Source organism: Salvelinus alpinus, chromosome 6 (genome assembly GCF_045679555.1).
Source record: "Salvelinus alpinus chromosome 6, SLU_Salpinus.1, whole genome shotgun sequence".
Taxonomy (NCBI): domain Eukaryota; kingdom Metazoa; phylum Chordata; class Actinopteri; order Salmoniformes; family Salmonidae; genus Salvelinus; species Salvelinus alpinus.
The window spans coordinates 20,541,224-20,558,160 of NC_092091.1; the positions used below are offsets into that span (position 1 = coordinate 20,541,224).

A 16,937-nucleotide genomic window follows, 5' to 3' on the forward strand; every position below is an offset into this window, starting at 1 on the left:
GAAAGAAAAACTCTTAAATGAGTAGGTTTTCTAAACTTTTAACCGGTAGTGTATGTTTACCAGTTCAGGGCCGGTGAGGACCAGTGCTGATTTCTCCCCAGCCCTCTCCCTGTCCACACACCACAGCTCTGTCTCTTTGCCCTTGGAGAAAGTAATCTCTGGATCAGGAGACTGGAGGAGCTGCCTGTGGGAGGATACAGAAAAATAGATATATTGGAAAGTATCGTCAATGTGTGTGTGTGTGTCCATGTGTGTGTGTCCGTGTGTCTCTGTGTGTTTGTCCGTGTGTATGTGTGTGTGTGTGTGTGCGGGAATGTGTGTCTTTGTGTGTCTGTGTGTTTTCGTCTGTGTGTATGTGTGTGTGTAAATATGTTTGACCTCAGTTCATCCCCTTCTAGTAGTCTGGTATCAGGATCCAGAAGTCTGCAGGCGTACCCTATGTTCACCACTGTCTCTGCAGAGAGAAAGAGAGAGAAAAAAGGAGTGAAAGACCAACAGACAGAGACAGACAGACAGCGGGGAGCAGTAGTTACCTTTCTTGTCCCCGGTCAGCACCCAGACTTTGAGTCCAGCCTGTCTGAGCATGGAGATGGTCTCAGGGACCTCGTCCTGCAACCGGTCCTCTATAGCTGTCACCCCCAGCAGCTGCACAACAGGAACCAGGATGTAGAGAGTTTATCACTCTGATTTGGATCACATTGCATTTATATAAAGCGTTCATGAGTTTCCTTGATGGGCGTCATCCTTTGGAGCATAGGAATTCTCCTCAAATGTCATTGTATGGTAAACATACTGTAATGCAGTGCCCTGATTATGAGGATACCTTTAGATCTCTCTCCATGTCGTCATGCAGCCGTTCCAGCATGTCATCACGATTACGGGTTGTCATGGCAGCCTGGGCCATGGTTTTGCTCCACTCCTCCCATTTGGCCTCAGATACAGTACGCTCAGCTATGCACAGAGTCCTCAGACAGGACTGGGCAAACAGCTGGAGGAGGACAGGAATATACTGTATGAGATGCTGTATGAGATGCTGTATGAGATGCTGGATGAGATGCTGCATGAGATCTACTTACTCTGCTTATTATCAAATCTAATTGTATCTGTCACATGCGCCGAATACAACAAGTGTAGACCGTACAGTGAAATGCTTACTTACAAGGCCTTAACCAACCATGCAGTTCAAGAAATAGAGTTACGAAAATATTTACTAAATAAGCTAAAGTAAAACATTTAATAAAAAGTAACACAATAAAATAACAATAACAAGGCTATATGCAGGGGGTACCTGTACCGAGTCAATGTGCGGGGGTACAGGTTAGTCGATGTAATTTGTACATGTAGGCTACCTGCCGCCCCAGTGTGTGTGTGTGTGTATGTGTGTGTGTGTGTGTGTGTGTGTGTGTGTGTGTGTGTGTGTGTGTGTGTGTGTGTGTGTGTGTGTGTGTGTGTGTGTGTGTGTGTGTGTGTGTGTGTGTGTGTGTGTGTGTGTGTGTGTGTGTGTGTGTGTGTGTTTTACATCTAAGGCTCTCTCAGTGCTTTCCAGATGTGGACAGTCTTTTTGTAGTCTCTCCAGGATCACTATGTCAGCACCTTTACAGTATAACTTCAGCCCTCCCTCTGGCTCCCGCACTGCACACACAAAATACATCAGAGGATAGAACACATTTATACATGTCAGGAGAATACATCAAGATGAGAGACTGAGGGATAGAGAGATGAAGGGAGAGAAAGGGAAAGGGTCCAGGATAGGGGAGCTGTGGGGCAGATGCATCCAGTCTCACTCAGGTAGTCACTAGATAGCCATGCTAGAACGTACAAAAGAGGAAATTCTGTCAGATCTTTTGAGAAAGTACATCATTAGGATATATTTTTTACGGGTAAGCTCAAGGTTAGGGTCGTACATTCATCCTTTCTAACATGGCCAGATAGTAATGTCAGTCTTACCCAGTACAGACATGCGTCGCCTCTGGCTGGTGAAGTCTAGCAGAGTGAGGAGCTGGTAGTGGCGTTTGAGGCCCAGCTCACTGACTGTCAGAGAGTCCCTGGTCCTGGAGAGGAAGACCCAGCCCAGCTCCCTGGCTGCCCCCACCAGGGCCTCTTCGTCTGGGGACGCAGCCTGGTACACCGGGGCCCCTGGGACAAACATCACGCAACAGAACTGTAACAGTATCTGGGCGATTCCAAGCCAGCATAGCACACATTTATTTTTTGGCATCTCAGATTCTTCTGGCAATTCTCACATAGTAGATTTATTAGGAGGAAGGATGTTCGGCATACTTTTTACATGAAAATCACGAAAGTGGCAATTTTAGGCCCTTTTTAGACCTATATATGCCTCTTGTCAGACCCTATGATCTGTGAACCGTACGTGATACAGACAACATCTTGGTGTCATTATGCTCCATATAGTGCTCTCTCAAATATGGAGTACGTCTAGATTCTGAAATACTATTTTTCACATTCATTTATTCAACACAGAATTATGAATATGAATATCTCAAAATAACCCTTTTAGATATAGCTTCTTATTTTTAGACATATTGCTTGGAACAATATACTCTTTAAACAAGTCACATTTCCAGAGTGGGTGCTCTGCTACTTTTAATGATATGACCCATTTTATACATAGAAATTGACATTATAGATCAATATAATGTTCCCTTTGAATCCATTTTCCCTTCACTGTCTTGCTCATAAAATGTATCATACCTTCAGAATTAGCAGAGAGCCCACTCTGGAAATGTGATGTACTTGTTCCAAACAATATGTCTTAAAATGAACAAAATCAAAAATGGTTCTTTTGAGATATTAATGTTTTTAATGTTGAATAAATTACTTTTAAAATATGTATTTCAGAATCATGACAAACTCCATATTTTGGAGAACACTACAAAGAGTATAATGACACCAAGATGTTGTCTGTACGGTACGGTTCACAGATCATAGGGTTTTACAGGATGCATGTATAGGTCTAAAAAGGGCATAAAATGTCAACTTTCACTTTCAAAAGGGTTTGTGATACAAATGTAAAAAGCATGTCAAACATCCTTCCTCCCAATTCATTTTCTATGTGTGAATTGCAAGAACAATCTGCCATACCAAAAATATATTTGGCCTACGCTGGCATGGAATCACCCAGCTGTATTGTTGTATCATGCTGAGATGTGTTCCTACTTCTTGAGAGGGTTTAGTACAATTTTATTTTACTGTACAGAAAACACCAAGTATTTACTGAGTTAAATTTACGAACTTACATGATAAAATGTTAATTACACAATAATTACTTGTTTGCCCTCACCGTTCTTCCATTCGGTCATGACGGTGTGGCAGAGTGCCAGTGTGGTGAGGAACTGTCTGCTCTGTGTGCACTGCTGCCCCCTCAACTTGTCCACCAGCCGCTGGTCAGACAGATACAGACCGCCACAGGAGAACGGGTTCCAGCTCAGGTCTAATGTCTGGGGGGAGGCAGAGGTGGGGCAGAGAGATGGAAGTTATGTTATTTTGTTTGTCTACTACTTCATGACTGATTTGACAATGTGCAAATAAACTGAATTAACCACATAACGTGAATGTTTTCCTCTACAATGATTTGGTACATCTAAATCTGGAGCATTACCTGTGATTCCTCTGCACTGATTGACGCATCACCTGAAAATTTCAAAAAAGAGAAATTAAGACATTTTGAGATAGAGTGGGGAGAGTGGGGAGAGTGGCGAGAGTGGCGAGAGTGAGGAGAGTGGGGAGAGTGGCGAGAGTGGCGAGAGTGAGGAGAGTGGGGAGAGTGGGGAGAGTGGCGAGAGTGGGGAGAGTGGCGAGAGTGGGGAGAGTGGGGAGAGTGGCGAGAGTGGGGAGAGTGGGGAGAGTGGCGAGAGTGGGGAGAGTGGCGAGAGTGGGGAGAGTGGCGAGAGTGGGGAGAGTGGCGAGAGTGGGGAGAGTGGCGAGAGTGGGGAGAGTGGGGAGAGTGGGGAGAGTGGCGAGAGTGGGGAGAGTGGGGAGAGTGGGGAGAGTGGCGAGAGTGGCGAGAGTGGGGAGAGTGGGGAGAGTGGCGAGAGTGGGGAGAGTGGCGAGAGTGGGGAGAGTGGGGAGAGTGGCGAGAGTGGGGAGAGTGGGGAGAGTGGCGAGAGTGGGGAGAGTGGGGAGAGTGGCGAGAGTGGGGAGAGTGGGGAGAGTGGCGAGAGTGGGGAGAGTGGGGAGAGTGGCGAGAGTGGCTAGAGTGGGGACCTTTAGACTGACAGTAAGCATGTTCTAACTACCAGACCGATAGTAGTAGTAGACAGTGGGCAGATGTGGAATGTGATTCCAGACAAATTTCAGATTACACCTTGACTCTAGAGGGCTGGACCAACATTCAATATTTAACACTTATGGGCGTGTCTATATTATTATTTTAACACTTACGAGTGTGCCCTGATTTGTTATCAGAGTGGCTGCGGATCCGACTTTTCTGGACCCCTCTTTCCCGACAGCTAAAGGTCCCGAAGATTCTGCGCATGTGCAGGATTCTCTACTTTACAAACAGTCTCTGCTTTACTCGTAGAGGCCAGGCTACTCTGGTAAATGGTGCTGGTTTAATAAAGTTGGATCAAAGTTGAATCAAAGTCTGCAAGATCAGATAATGATAGTATTCTACATAATAGAACCAAATATAATAGCAGAGTATACCATTACTGTAAGACAAAAACACCACCTAATTTCATGATTCATGATTGTGCGAATGGTCACATTTTTCTCTCAAATCAGATTTTTCAAAACTCAACAGCATGACCACTAGGCAAAACATAGGCTTTGATTTCAACTAAAACACAGGTAGGCTATGCTACAGTTTGTTAACACCATCTGCTCTAAAATCAAATCAAAGTTTATTTGTCACGTGCGCCGAATACAACAGGTGTAGACCTTACAGTGAAATGCTTACTAACCAATAGTGCAAAAAAGGTATTAGGTGAACAATAGGTAGGTAAAGAAATATAACAACAGTAAAAAGACAGGCTATATACAGTAGCGAGGCTATAAAAGTAGCGAGGCTACATACAGACACCGGTTAGTCAGGCTGATTGAGGTAGTATGTACATGTAGATATGGTTAAAGTGACTATGCATATATGATGAACAGAGAGTGGCAGTAGCGGAAAAGAGGGGTTGGCAGGTGGGACACAATGCAGATAGCCCGGTTAGCCAATGTGCGGGAGCACTGGTTGGTCGGCCCAATTGAGGTAGTATGTACATGTAGATATGGTTAAAGTGACTATGCATATATGATGAAAAGAGAGTAGCAGTAGCGTAAAAGAGGGGTTGGCGGGTGGTGGGTGGCGGGACACAATGCAGATAGCCCGGTTAGCCAATGTGCCGGAGCACTGGTTGGTCGGGCCAATTGAGGTAGTATGTACATGAATGTATAGTTAAAGTGACTATGCATATATGATAAACAGAGAGTAGCAGCAGTGTAAAAAGAGGGGTTGGGGTGGCACACAATGCAAATAGTCCGGGTAACCATTTGATTACCTGTTCAGGAGTCTTATGGCTTGGGGGTAAAAACTGTTCAGAAGCCTTTAGGTCCTAGACTTGGCACTCCGGTACCGCTTGCCATGCGGTAGTAGAGAGAACAATCTTTGACTGGGGTGGCTGGGGTCTTTGACAATTTTTAGGGCCTTCCTCTGACACCGCCTGGTGTAGAGGTCATTGTACATCCTTCACAACAAGATTGTAGGCTACTTCGAAACAACACTGAATAACTCAATATGATCTAAATGCATATCTCTATAAAACTGATTGAGATCAAATGGTTGGTATGCAGACGCTGCGTAAACGTCTTACCGGTTAAACTTGAAGAATTAGCATTTACGATTGACAGTGAGAAAGGTGAAAGGGGGGTGACCACAACAATGTGTTCGGAAAGTAGAGGCAAAGAAACACATGCGCAGAACTTGATTTGGATCTTCAGCTCTGGGGAAAAGGTATCCAGGAGGGCGGGGCGGTTACTTTTTGTTATAGTGCCCAGCACTTCCAGACAGCCTTGTAACTCAAGCCCTGAGTCTGACACACATACAATTATAGGTCTTGGTCTTTAGTCAGATGCAAACAAAAGTGAGTTCAGTCACTGTCTTTCCGAACCAGGGAGCAGACTGAGAACCCGCTGCACAATAACACAAGGCACTCCAGGCCCTTGTAGGTTTAGTGGTGAAACCAAATCTAACACACACAGACAGAGGGTGGTTGTTTCCAGGTCATAGGCCATCCTTACCATAGACGTCCCCTGCAATGCAGCACTGTCTGAAGAGCAGGCGGTTCTGGGTGAGGGTGCCTGTCTTGTCACTCAACAGATGTCCCACCTGACCCAGTTCCTCATTCAGAGAGGTGTTCCGGGCCTGGGCAGGGATGGACCTCTCCACCCCTCCTCGCATCTCTACGTCCCAGCCTATAAACAGGCTGTGCAGCACGTGGATCATCTCAAACCTGCACACAGAGACATAAACAGACTCAATACTAGATATGTGACCGACAAAATACATTTCAATAGAGATTCATAGACTGCTGAATAAGTATGCTGTGTACAGTACTATAGGATTGGAAGAGCTGATTCCACTTTTCGATTTCTCGTATTGGAATTGAATGAATTCAAATAGAACTGACACCAACCCTGGTAGTGTTACTCACGTGATGTAGAGAGACATGGGCATGGCAGGGCTGAGCAGGATCACATAGCTCCAGTAGGTGAGGAAGGCTGTGTAGATGGGCGAGTTTCCGTTCGTTAAGGCAGACAGAACCTCTATTTGGGACGACACACGCCCCTGAAATACTCCCGACCCCACAGCCAGCAGTAGAGCCATCAGAAGTATGAACAGCACTATCTGAGATCACAGACCCACACATACATGTATATGAACACACACATTAACATAAAATCATTCTTTAAAAAAGCACACACATAAAAAAAGTTGGATCCTTTATCATAATAAAATGAGTCAAGACAAGAGAGTTATATAAATGAGCAGATTAAACCATCTATCTCCATAACTCTCACACTGCTTTACTTCCTCATCCTCTCCTGGTCTTTATCACTCACCCCAATGACAACTTTGTTCAGGACCTTCTCAATCTGAGTCATCTTGACTCTGAGCCGACCAACGTTGCGAAGGATTTTACTATCTGAGCCTGAGGGACAGGAAGATCTGTGTTATTTACATGTTCAATTTCATTGTCCTTGTCATTGATCTGTTAGGGGGAAAGAGAGGGTGCATAAAGTATTGAAGCAGGGGCTATGTATGTGTGCTGAGTACCGGTGTATATGGCCATGCCAAAGGCTGTGTCTGTATTTCGAAGTACTGTTCCTCTCAGCAGGATGTGTTCACTGTCCAGAGGGTGGCGCTCTCCTCTCCAGCGGAGCTCCCCCCGGAAGGTGTACAGATGGCTGTTGGGCTCCTCACACAACACAACGCCTGAAAGAGGGAGGGAGAGAGGGAGAGATGGGGTGGAGAGCGAATAAGAGAGGAAAGGAGGGAGAAAGAGAGAAAGGGAGGCAGAGAGAGAATGATGGAGGGATAAAAAGAAAGAAAAGGCTGTTTACATTTGTAAACCCTCTCCTCCAACCCTACCCACTCAGCCCCTACCCATATGGTCATGTGCCATCGCAATCTTCGCTCTCGCTCTCCCACTACTCTCTCCTCTTCTATCCTATCGTCTTTCCCTTCTGCTAAATCCTACTCCCTCCTGTCTCCTAATTCTGCCTGTTTGACCCTACTCTCCTCCCTTTCCACACCCTATGACTCGCACCGTCCCCTTTCCTCCCGGTCGGCCCTCCACTCCTGCTCTGTGGCTCAATGACTCAGTGGGAGTCTACAGAAAAGGGCTGCGGGCAGCTGAGCGAAACTGGTGGAAAACAAAACTTCCAGAGGACCTATCATCATTTCACTCCCTCCTCTCTACCTTCTCTTCCTCTGTATCTGCTGCTAAAGCCCCTTTCTACCAACAACCTGCCAACTCAACCCCATCCCTTCCTCCCTTCTCCAGACCATCTCTGGAGACCTTCTCCTATTCCTCACTTCCCTCTCCTATTCCTCACTTCAAAATGGCCAGAGTCACTCCCCTCCTCAAGAAACCAACACTCAACCCCTCTGGCATCAAAAAGTACAAACCGGTATCCCTTCTTTCTTTTCTTTCCAAAACACTTCAGCGTGCTGTCTCTGACCAACTCTCTTGCTATCTCTCTCAGAACTATCTTCCTGACCCTAACTAGTCAGCCTTCAAGACGGGTCATTCAACCGAGACTGCTCTCCTCTGTGTCACAGAGGAGAGCAGCAACATCAGGGAAACTTGCAAGAAGGGAGTAGTGAATCATATTACTTCTGCAACATCTTAAATTGAGACTCTCATTCTCCTTAATTGCCAGCCTGAACACGTTATGGAAGAGATTAACTGTATAGGAAGCTCTGAGGACAGGCAATAGGTCATCTGGATTGTGGACAGCCAATAAATTGTCAGATGCAAACAGATTATAATCTTTAGTGGAAAACAGTTCTTGAGGGCTTGACTTTTTTTATAGGCCTACTGGTGAACCGGTGTTTGAGTTGTGTGGTTGCAATATCATTCATTTCAATTGATGTGCAGCACAATGGACATATAATGCACAATGTGTCAGGAAAGACTGTCTGGGTTGGCAATACTAAGTATAGAAATCAACCTGGACCTAGAGGCCTAATGAAAACATTTGCACACAAAAAAGGAGAACTTCAGGAGACCAGAGGAGTCTAAGAAGTTGGATTTCATTTAATTTAAATTCCTTAAATATTGCAGCCCATTTGTGTAGGCCAGATAAAACCCACTGAGTTCAACGATAAATAGTGACTGAATTTATACTCAATCACTTTTTTCCTCATTGTCAGGCTATTTGATTTGTCATTTTTATAAAAAGTTTATAAATAGCGGGTAAATACTGTAGGCCTATATAGCTATAGATAGTACACTGCATAATGAAACAATCCCCAATAAGCTTGTGTTTTTAGGGTGGACTGACTATTATTTGGCATTAATAGATTGTTTTTAAGCACTTTCTATCCAAGCTGGAAGAGAGCGCGATGACAGCTCAGGTTCAGTTAGGCTATAAAGGACAGTTGTATATTCAAAAAAAATAATTGGTAGCTGATTAGTATGCTGTTGCATCGAAAATACATTTTACAATTTCCAGTGTTTGAATTTTACATTTTAATTAATGAACAAGTAATTACATAATTGCCACCAGCCAGAAGTCTAAAAATGGGAAACTGTTATGCCAGCGATCCCGGTTCACAACTCCACAATGTCCCCCACCCAGAGTCCAAAGAACCCTGGACAACACCCTGGCATGACCCTGGACAACACCCTGGCATGACCCTGGACAACACCCTGGCATGACCCTGGACAACACCCTGGCATGACCCTGGACAACACCCTGTCATTCTCTGCAAACATCAAAGCAGTGACTCGCTCCTGCAGGTTCATGCTCTAGCTACAACATCCGTAGAGTACGACCCTAACTCACACAGGAAGCGGTGCAGGTCCTAATCCAGCCACTTGTCATCTCCCGTCTGGACTACTGCAACTCTCTGTTGGCTGTGCTTCCCGCTTGTGCCATCAAACCCCTGTAACTTATCCAGAATGCTGCAGCCCACCTGGTGTTCAACCTTCCCAAGTTCTCCCATGTCACCCCGCTTCTCCGCACCCTCCATTGGCTTTCAGTCAAAGCTCACATTCACTACAAGACCATGGTACTTGCCAGCAAGATGAACTGCCTTCAGGCTGTGCTCAAACCCTACATCCGAACCCGAGTACTCGATTCTGCCACCTCTGGTCTCTTAGCCCTCCCACCCCTACAGGAGGCCAGCTCCCACTCGGTCCAGTCCAAGCTCTTCTCTGTCCTGGCACCCCAATGGTGGAACGTGAAGCTAAAACAGCATAGAGCTTCCCCATCTTCCGAAAACATCTTCCCAAAAAAAACCTCGCACCCACATTTTTCTAAATAAATAAATTGCCTTTCGTAAATTAACACTCACACTCACACTTCACCCCCCCCCCCCCCCCCCCCCACTAGCTCTGAAACATGTACTTACTATGACTGTGATATGTTGTAATTTCACCTAGCTATTTTAGGATGAACGCACTACTGTAAGTGGCTCTGGATAAGAGCGTCTGCTAAATGACTCAAATGTCAAATGCAACCTGACACTGACATATTGTTATTATGAGCTCATCCTCATTTTTATACACTTTGCATTTTTTCCTAATTCCCTTTACTTCCTAATGCTCTGAGTCAGGGCGGTGACTACTATTGAAGGCAGATAGGGTCTGCTTCAGTTATGAGCTCACCTTATTTTGCATACGCTTTGCATTTTTTCCTAACTCTCCTAATGCTTTGGGTCAGGTGGTGCCTACCATCGAAGGCAGCCAGGGTCTGTTCTGTGGGGTCAGAGGTCATCTCTGTGTGGGTGGCGTCCAGGGCCTGCCGGTACTTTAGATTGGTCTCTCTGCAAAGACAGGGACCACGGTCAGGCTTCATAACCCTCAGCTTAAAATAAACAGGTCATATCTGGTTCAGTGTACAGTATAGACAAGAGTACATTGTCAGTATATGGATGTTTCTGTCCCCTACCCATCAATGTCAGCTGTCTCTACGTAGCACAGGCTGTGTGGCTCAGAGCTGCAGAGGAGCAGTAGATCTGCCTACAAGGGATACAGAAGGAGAAGATGTCTATAGAGAGAAGCACAAAGGGAGATGGGCGACCAGACAGTCAGGGCTAGGGAACCGCTTTGGACCTTTTTTAGTACCCTTTCTTTATCCATTTACTTTTTCTATTGTTGTTGACTGTCGAGAGGTAAACCTGCAAGTAAGCATTTAATTGCACTGTGTTCTCCATGGATAGCATGTGTATATGACGAATAAACAGATTTTAATTTGACTCTATGCAAACCTGCAGGTGGTGCTGATTTAGCTGAAGCTAAAGCCTAGGCATGGAAACTCACCGGGATTATCTGGTCTTTGTGAATCCGCAACACATCTCCCACACACACATCCTTCCACTGGGATGGGCTGAAACTGAGACGTGGAGTGGAGAGAGACAGAAGGTAGAGAGACAGAAGGGAGAGAGGCAGAAGGTAGAGAGACAGAAGGGAGCGAGACAGAAAGGAGAGAGTCAGAAAGGAGAGAGCCAGAAAGGAGAGAGACAGAAAGGAGAGAGACAGAAGGGAGAGAGACAGAAGGGAGAGAGACAGAAGGGAGAGAGTCAGAAGGGAGAGAGTCAGAAGGGAGAGAGACAGAAGGGAGAGAGATAGAAAGGAGAGAGACAGAAGGGAGAGAGACAGAAAGGAGAGAAAGAAAGGAGAGAGACAGAAGGGAGAGAGACAGAAAGGAGGGAGACAGAAGGGAGAGAGACAGAAGGGAGAGAGACAGAAGGGAGAGAGACAGAAAGGAGAGAGACAGAAGGGAGAGAGTCAGAAGGGAGCAAGACAGAAAGGAGAGAGTCAGAAGGGAGAGAGACAGAAGGGAGAGAGAAAGAAAGGAGAGAGACAGAAGGGAGAGAGTCAGAAGGGAGAGAGACAGAAGGGAGAGAGACAGAAGGGAGAGAGAAAGAAAGGAGAGAGACAGAAGGGAGAGAGTCAGAAGGGAGCGAGACAGAAAGGAGAGAGTCAGAAGGTAGAGAGACAGAAGGGAGCGAGACAGAAAGGAGAGAGTCAGAAAGGAGAGACTCAGAAAGGAGAGAGACAGAAAGGAGAGAGACAGAAGGGAGAGAGACAGAAGGGAGAGAGACAGAAGGGAGGGAGAAAGAAAGGAGAGAGTCAGAAGGGAGAGAGACAGAAGGGAGAGAGTCAGAAGGGAGAGAGACGGAAAGGAGAGAGACAAGGGAGAGAGACAGAAAGGAGAGAGACAGAAGTGAGAGAGTCAGAAGGGAGAGAGACAGAAGGGAGAGAGTCAGAAAGGAGAGAGACAGAAGGGAGAGAGTCAGAAAGGAGAGAGACAGAAGGGAGAGAGACAGAAAGGAGAGAGACAGAAGGGAGAGAGTCAGAAGGGAGGGAGTCAAAAGGGAGCGAGACAGAAGGGAGAGAGTCAGAAGGGAGAGAGACAGAAGGGAGAGAGACAGAAAGGAGAGACAGAAGGGAGAGAGACAGAAAGGAGAGAGACAGAAGGGAGAGAGACAGAAGGGAGAGAGACACAAAGGAGAGACAGAAGGGAGAGAGACAGAAAGGAGATAGACAGAAGGGAGAGAGACAGAAGGGAGAGAGACAGAAAGTAGAGAGACAGAATGGACAAAGAAAGGAGTTGAGGTAAAGACCTATATTATTTCTCTTGTACTAGAAGCACAAAGGAACTGACATAGAGTAGATTGACACAAACGTTTAAATGTTTTACAATTCACAAGGGTGTCTGAAGTTAGGTTTGTGCCCTAAGAGGCAGAGCTGGCATCTTTGTGCTCACCTCTGGGAGATGAGAACATCACTGGGTCGCCTATTAATCTGAGAGTCACTGCGTCTCCTGGCCTGAGGGAGAGAGAGAGAGATAGTAGAGACAGACAGACAGATAGTAAATGGTGAATAGGAAAGAGCGAGAGAGAAAGAGAGAAAGAAAACACAATTAGGGGACCATATAGTGACACAAGCTGAGAGATTTACATCCTTCACTAATTGACAAGTCAACACCATAACGCAGTGATGCACTTAACCACAGAATGCTCCATGCAAAACATAATCGCTGCTGGAGGAGAGAAGCTAGCTAAAATCTATGCAACTTGGAAGATCAGTTTGTCAATGAGTACAAGGAGTAAATGAGGACAATGAATAAGAGAGGTGCGTGATTGGAGGGTGAGTGAGTGATCTCACCAGGTCATTGGCCAGGTCTTTAAGCCCCCGTACTGACAGCACTATTACCAGGGGAATGGTGGTGGTGTACCAGGGGATGGACGAGATGGCAGGGACACACTGGAAACACACACACACATGCACATATGCATGCACTCTAGTGCTGAGCGATTAACCAAGATTTTTATTGTTGTTGTTATTAAGCAACTAATTGACCGACGTTGGTTCAATTACTTGAATACCATTTTTTTTTTGTGAGCCCAACGAGCTGTTTCTCTAGAGAGAAATCAAATTATTCCCGAGAGAAATCAAGTCAAGAACTATGTGGGACCCTGGACTGAAGGAAGTTGTAGTTCACATTAAGCAAATATTCAACCTAGTTCAGTGCATAAATGTGGTAATTGCCTTCAATGACCATAATCCATTGTGCCTGTTCTTTCCTGCTCGGACAGAGACGGATACACTTTTACAGCTGCTACATTAGGTTAGATTGACACACCGCATAGAACGCATGAGAGAGGAACGTACACAACACAACAACGAGAGGGATAGAGAAGAATGTGATAGTATGCCTTATCTACTTTGAAGAACTAGTCAAATGATTTTGTCAGACATACTTAGGATATAGAATTTGAATGTTCACTATTTTCGGATTTAGAATTTCCATTAAAAAGCTCTAAAGTCATTTCAATGTCATTATTTCATAATGCATTTAATGTTTAAAAAAAATATCAAAACCAAAATCAAAAAACCCTAATTATGTTTTAATAATTGGACTGAAACCAAACTGACCTAAAAAAGCACTGTTCGCTCAGCACTAATGCACGCACACACACACATATTGAGTACCACATTCACTGAATCACAAGTATAAATTGCACATAAGCTGCTCATACTAGAACACTAGTCTAAAACAATCGAAAATATTACCATTCTTTTGTCAACATATATACAGATAAATAAAATCACTCATGTCAAATATTGCCTCCAAAAAACATATGATTTACCCATCCTCAGAAACCATAGAAATGAACTGAGTAGATAAATGAAACCCAGAGTCTGACCTGCATCACCACCATGAGGAGGAAGTAAAGGTTAGCTACTCGCTGGAACTGTTCGTACAGCGTGAGGGGTAGGAAGGTCAGAGGGGAGTACTTAAAACTGCGCACCACATTGTCCTGGCAACCCAACCCAGCGGACAGACACAGAAAGAAACACAGAGAGAGAGACACAAGGGAGATGTGAGTGTTTGTCAATTAGTGGGTTAGTGTGTTTGTGCCTACAGTGTTGGGTTACAACAACACAGTGTACTGTGACTCACGGCATATCGGCCCCAGCGGAAACACAGAAAGGATCTCCGCTGTCGATGTTTGTGGAAGTGGCGGCTGTTTGCTCTCACCTCCCACGTAATATCTGATAAAGACAGGGTTAAAGAAAAGCCTATTACAACCACAAATTGGCTTTCTCTATCACCAATGAGATTTGAGGAGGGCATAGCACAGGGACTAGGTCACGTCACTGTCCATCACATATGGGGTAGGATGAGATCATATGTGTGTGTGTGTGTGTGTGTGTGTGTGTGTGTGTGTGTGTATGTGTGTGTGTGTGTGTGTGTGTGTGTGTGTGTGTGTGTGTGTGTGTGTGTGTGTGTGTGTGTGTGTGTGTGTGTGTGTGTGTGTGTGTGTGTGTGTGTGTGTGTGTGTGTGTGTGACAGACTGTAGTGTGTTATTATTACATCTCTCAGGGGGAATCTTGCAACCCCTTATTCCCCTATCCCGCGCCTGGAGAAGGCAGAAATTACTCTAATAGCTTCTTCTGAGGAAACCGGATCCCTTAAAACACTCCGTCATTATCAAACTAGGTCAAAGGTCATATATAGGATGCTTTATTTGACATCTAGACACACTTTCACTTGTTTCATGCAAATATGGATGGACACAAAGACTGGACTGACCTGTTTCAGGGTTGGTGGTAGTATCCCCTTTGGGCATGGTGCTATAATGACTAAATATACTGTTCTGGAAGAGTGAAATAGAAATCAACAGGCAAGTTATTCATAACATTGACTCTCATGCCAGCCTTGTAACTCATTACACTGCTGCCATGCTTGCTTACCTCATAGAACACACAGAGAGAAAGAGGGAATCTTGACTTCTCAAATCATTGACTGTGACCTATTCTCATCAGAAAGACACACAAAATCCTATGTTACTACTGGTCGTTTGAGGTGACTGAGTGTGAACTCAAATGGTCCCAAGGTTTAACATTTAAGACGTTCGATCAGTAGATGACAAAATACCTACCGAACATGAGTTAACCCAGCTTTGGTTGAAAGTCTTTGTTTGGTAAGCAGTTGGTAAAACTTGTCGATCCAACTATTTGAGTATCATACTTTTAAGCCAGGACTCTCAACAGGTAACACAACAAGAGGCGGTGAATCGTGGTTCGGTGGTAGATATCCTGTTTTCATCTGTCACCATGACCTAAAGAGGAGTAATGATCGTATTCAGTGGAATGAATGTCGACACAGTTCACCTCAGATAGACCAGAGAGAGGGACTCCACCTCCTTAGCTATAACTCTCTAATTCCCTCTTCTCCTTACAAAGAAAAGAGATAACAGGTAAATGTTACCTGATGACAACAAACACCAACCCTAAACACTAGCCTCCCGCACACAATTTAGCTTAAACAGCACAAACTCGAATAAGCTCCCACAATAAATGAACTAAGAAACGTACTTCCTAACAAACTCATAGCTCGATGTTAAAAAGTTTGTAGGTGTGTAGGTGGTCGTTAATAACACTCACCTGTAAACAGCAGCCTTTGAGTATCCCTCCATGGCATGTGTGTCTCTGTGTGTCACATAACACCTGTTACCAGGTGACTGGCGCACGTGCCAACGACCTCAGCAGTCAGACCACAGCTGAATATTAACATGGTGGTGACTTTCCACACATTCTCCACAGCATTTCATAACAATTCACCTGCTGGCGTTCCTCCCTCTCTTCCTGCCTCTCTCAGTCCCTGCCCATCTCTCTTTCCCAGGTAGCTTCAGTATCAACATATTCTACCTGCACCTGCCAGAGGGAGGGAGGGAGGGAGGGAGGGAGGGAGGGAGGGAGGGAGGGAGGGAGGGAGGGACAATGTATGAGGAGAGATGGGAGAAAAAAATAAAATGAAAGGTGGAAAGGTTATAAGAGTTTGTGGGAGAACACAAATACCAGTGGTCCCTCGTTCCCCAGCCCCTTTTCCCTGGCCATTCAACACTGGACCATTGAGATGTACTCGTCTGGACAGAGGGACTCATTGACGTCTTTGGCTGAATTTCAATAGTTTAAGGAGGATGGGAAAGCGGTCTACAGAAAACAAGGAAATTATTTTGAGATTTAGTCTTTGTCACAATGCTAATAAGGCTAACTAACACAGGCCTGAATGTCAGGTGAAAGTATGTATAAGTAGGTAATAGGTCACCATCTTTGTCCTGGAAATACCAGGCCAAATTCCCAGCTCTGATTTCCTTTCACCATGGGTTTCATGTTCTTTCCCCTCACAACACAGAGGTCTCCTTTTCTTCCCCACATCCCCCTTTCTCCCTCTTCTCTCCTCTCCCTTTCCTTCTCCTCCTATCTCTTCCTCTGTCTTTTCTTCCCCACATCCCCCTCTCTCCCTCTTCCCTCCTCTCCCTTTCCTTATCCTCCTATCTCTTCCTCTGTCTTTTCTCTCCCTCTCTCCCTCTCTCCCTCCTTCTTTCTCCATTCCTCTCTCCTCTCTCCTTCTCGCTCTATTTTTCCCTACCTCTCTCTCCCTCTCTCTCTTTCTCCCTTCTTCTCTCCTCCTCTCTCCTTCTCTCCTTCCTTCTCTGTCTATTAGATCACTCCAAGCTGCAGGAGGACTGAGATGAGGATGGAGGGGCACAGTGAGCTCCCTCCCATGGGTGGTTACTATGTCTTTATCCTCAATGGGAAGCTCCTGTCCACACAAAGCCCCATGTATCGACCTTACAACATGATGAAAAACCTCCATACACCTCAACTAGGAAAGTGCTTTCGGTATACCACGTTATGCCATAAGCAATTTGATTGTTTATGGCATAAGATTGTCTGCTATTTAGT

At 45.2% G+C, this 16,937-nt stretch overlaps 1 protein-coding gene across 2 annotated transcripts in view; it reads right to left on the minus strand.

The window, feature by feature from the left end:
- The window catches only part of LOC139578324 (phospholipid-transporting ATPase IC-like), a 30,089-nt gene extending 14,231 nt beyond the window's left edge, over positions 1-15,858 (minus strand). The window contains exons 1-23 of one of the 2 annotated variants that reach the window (XM_071405756.1): positions 15,633-15,858; positions 15,128-15,307; positions 14,940-14,998; positions 14,779-14,842; positions 14,146-14,237; positions 13,889-14,002; positions 12,846-12,944; positions 12,445-12,506; positions 10,995-11,067; positions 10,624-10,694; positions 10,407-10,498; positions 7,280-7,438; positions 7,066-7,154; positions 6,657-6,850; positions 6,244-6,455; positions 3,620-3,651; positions 3,302-3,458; positions 1,948-2,136; positions 1,520-1,632; positions 824-988; positions 534-645; positions 379-454; positions 61-184 (exon numbers count right to left, since the gene is read on the minus strand). In XM_071405756.1, the coding sequence (XP_071261857.1) occupies positions 61-184; positions 379-454; positions 534-645; positions 824-988; positions 1,520-1,632; positions 1,948-2,136; positions 3,302-3,458; positions 3,620-3,651; positions 6,244-6,455; positions 6,657-6,850; positions 7,066-7,154; positions 7,280-7,438; positions 10,407-10,498; positions 10,624-10,694; positions 10,995-11,067; positions 12,445-12,506; positions 12,846-12,944; positions 13,889-14,002; positions 14,146-14,237; positions 14,779-14,815 (2,262 nt within the window). In that variant the 5' untranslated portion in view covers positions 14,816-14,842; positions 14,940-14,998; positions 15,128-15,307; positions 15,633-15,858. The remainder of the gene's footprint in view (positions 1-60; positions 185-378; positions 455-533; positions 646-823; positions 989-1,519; positions 1,633-1,947; positions 2,137-3,301; positions 3,459-3,619; positions 3,652-6,243; positions 6,456-6,656; positions 6,851-7,065; positions 7,155-7,279; positions 7,439-10,406; positions 10,499-10,623; positions 10,695-10,994; positions 11,068-12,444; positions 12,507-12,845; positions 12,945-13,888; positions 14,003-14,145; positions 14,238-14,778; positions 14,843-14,939; positions 14,999-15,127; positions 15,308-15,632) is intronic. The other variant, XM_071405757.1, reaches the window with a different exon arrangement.
- Positions 15,859-16,937: the final 1,079 nt, after the last annotated feature.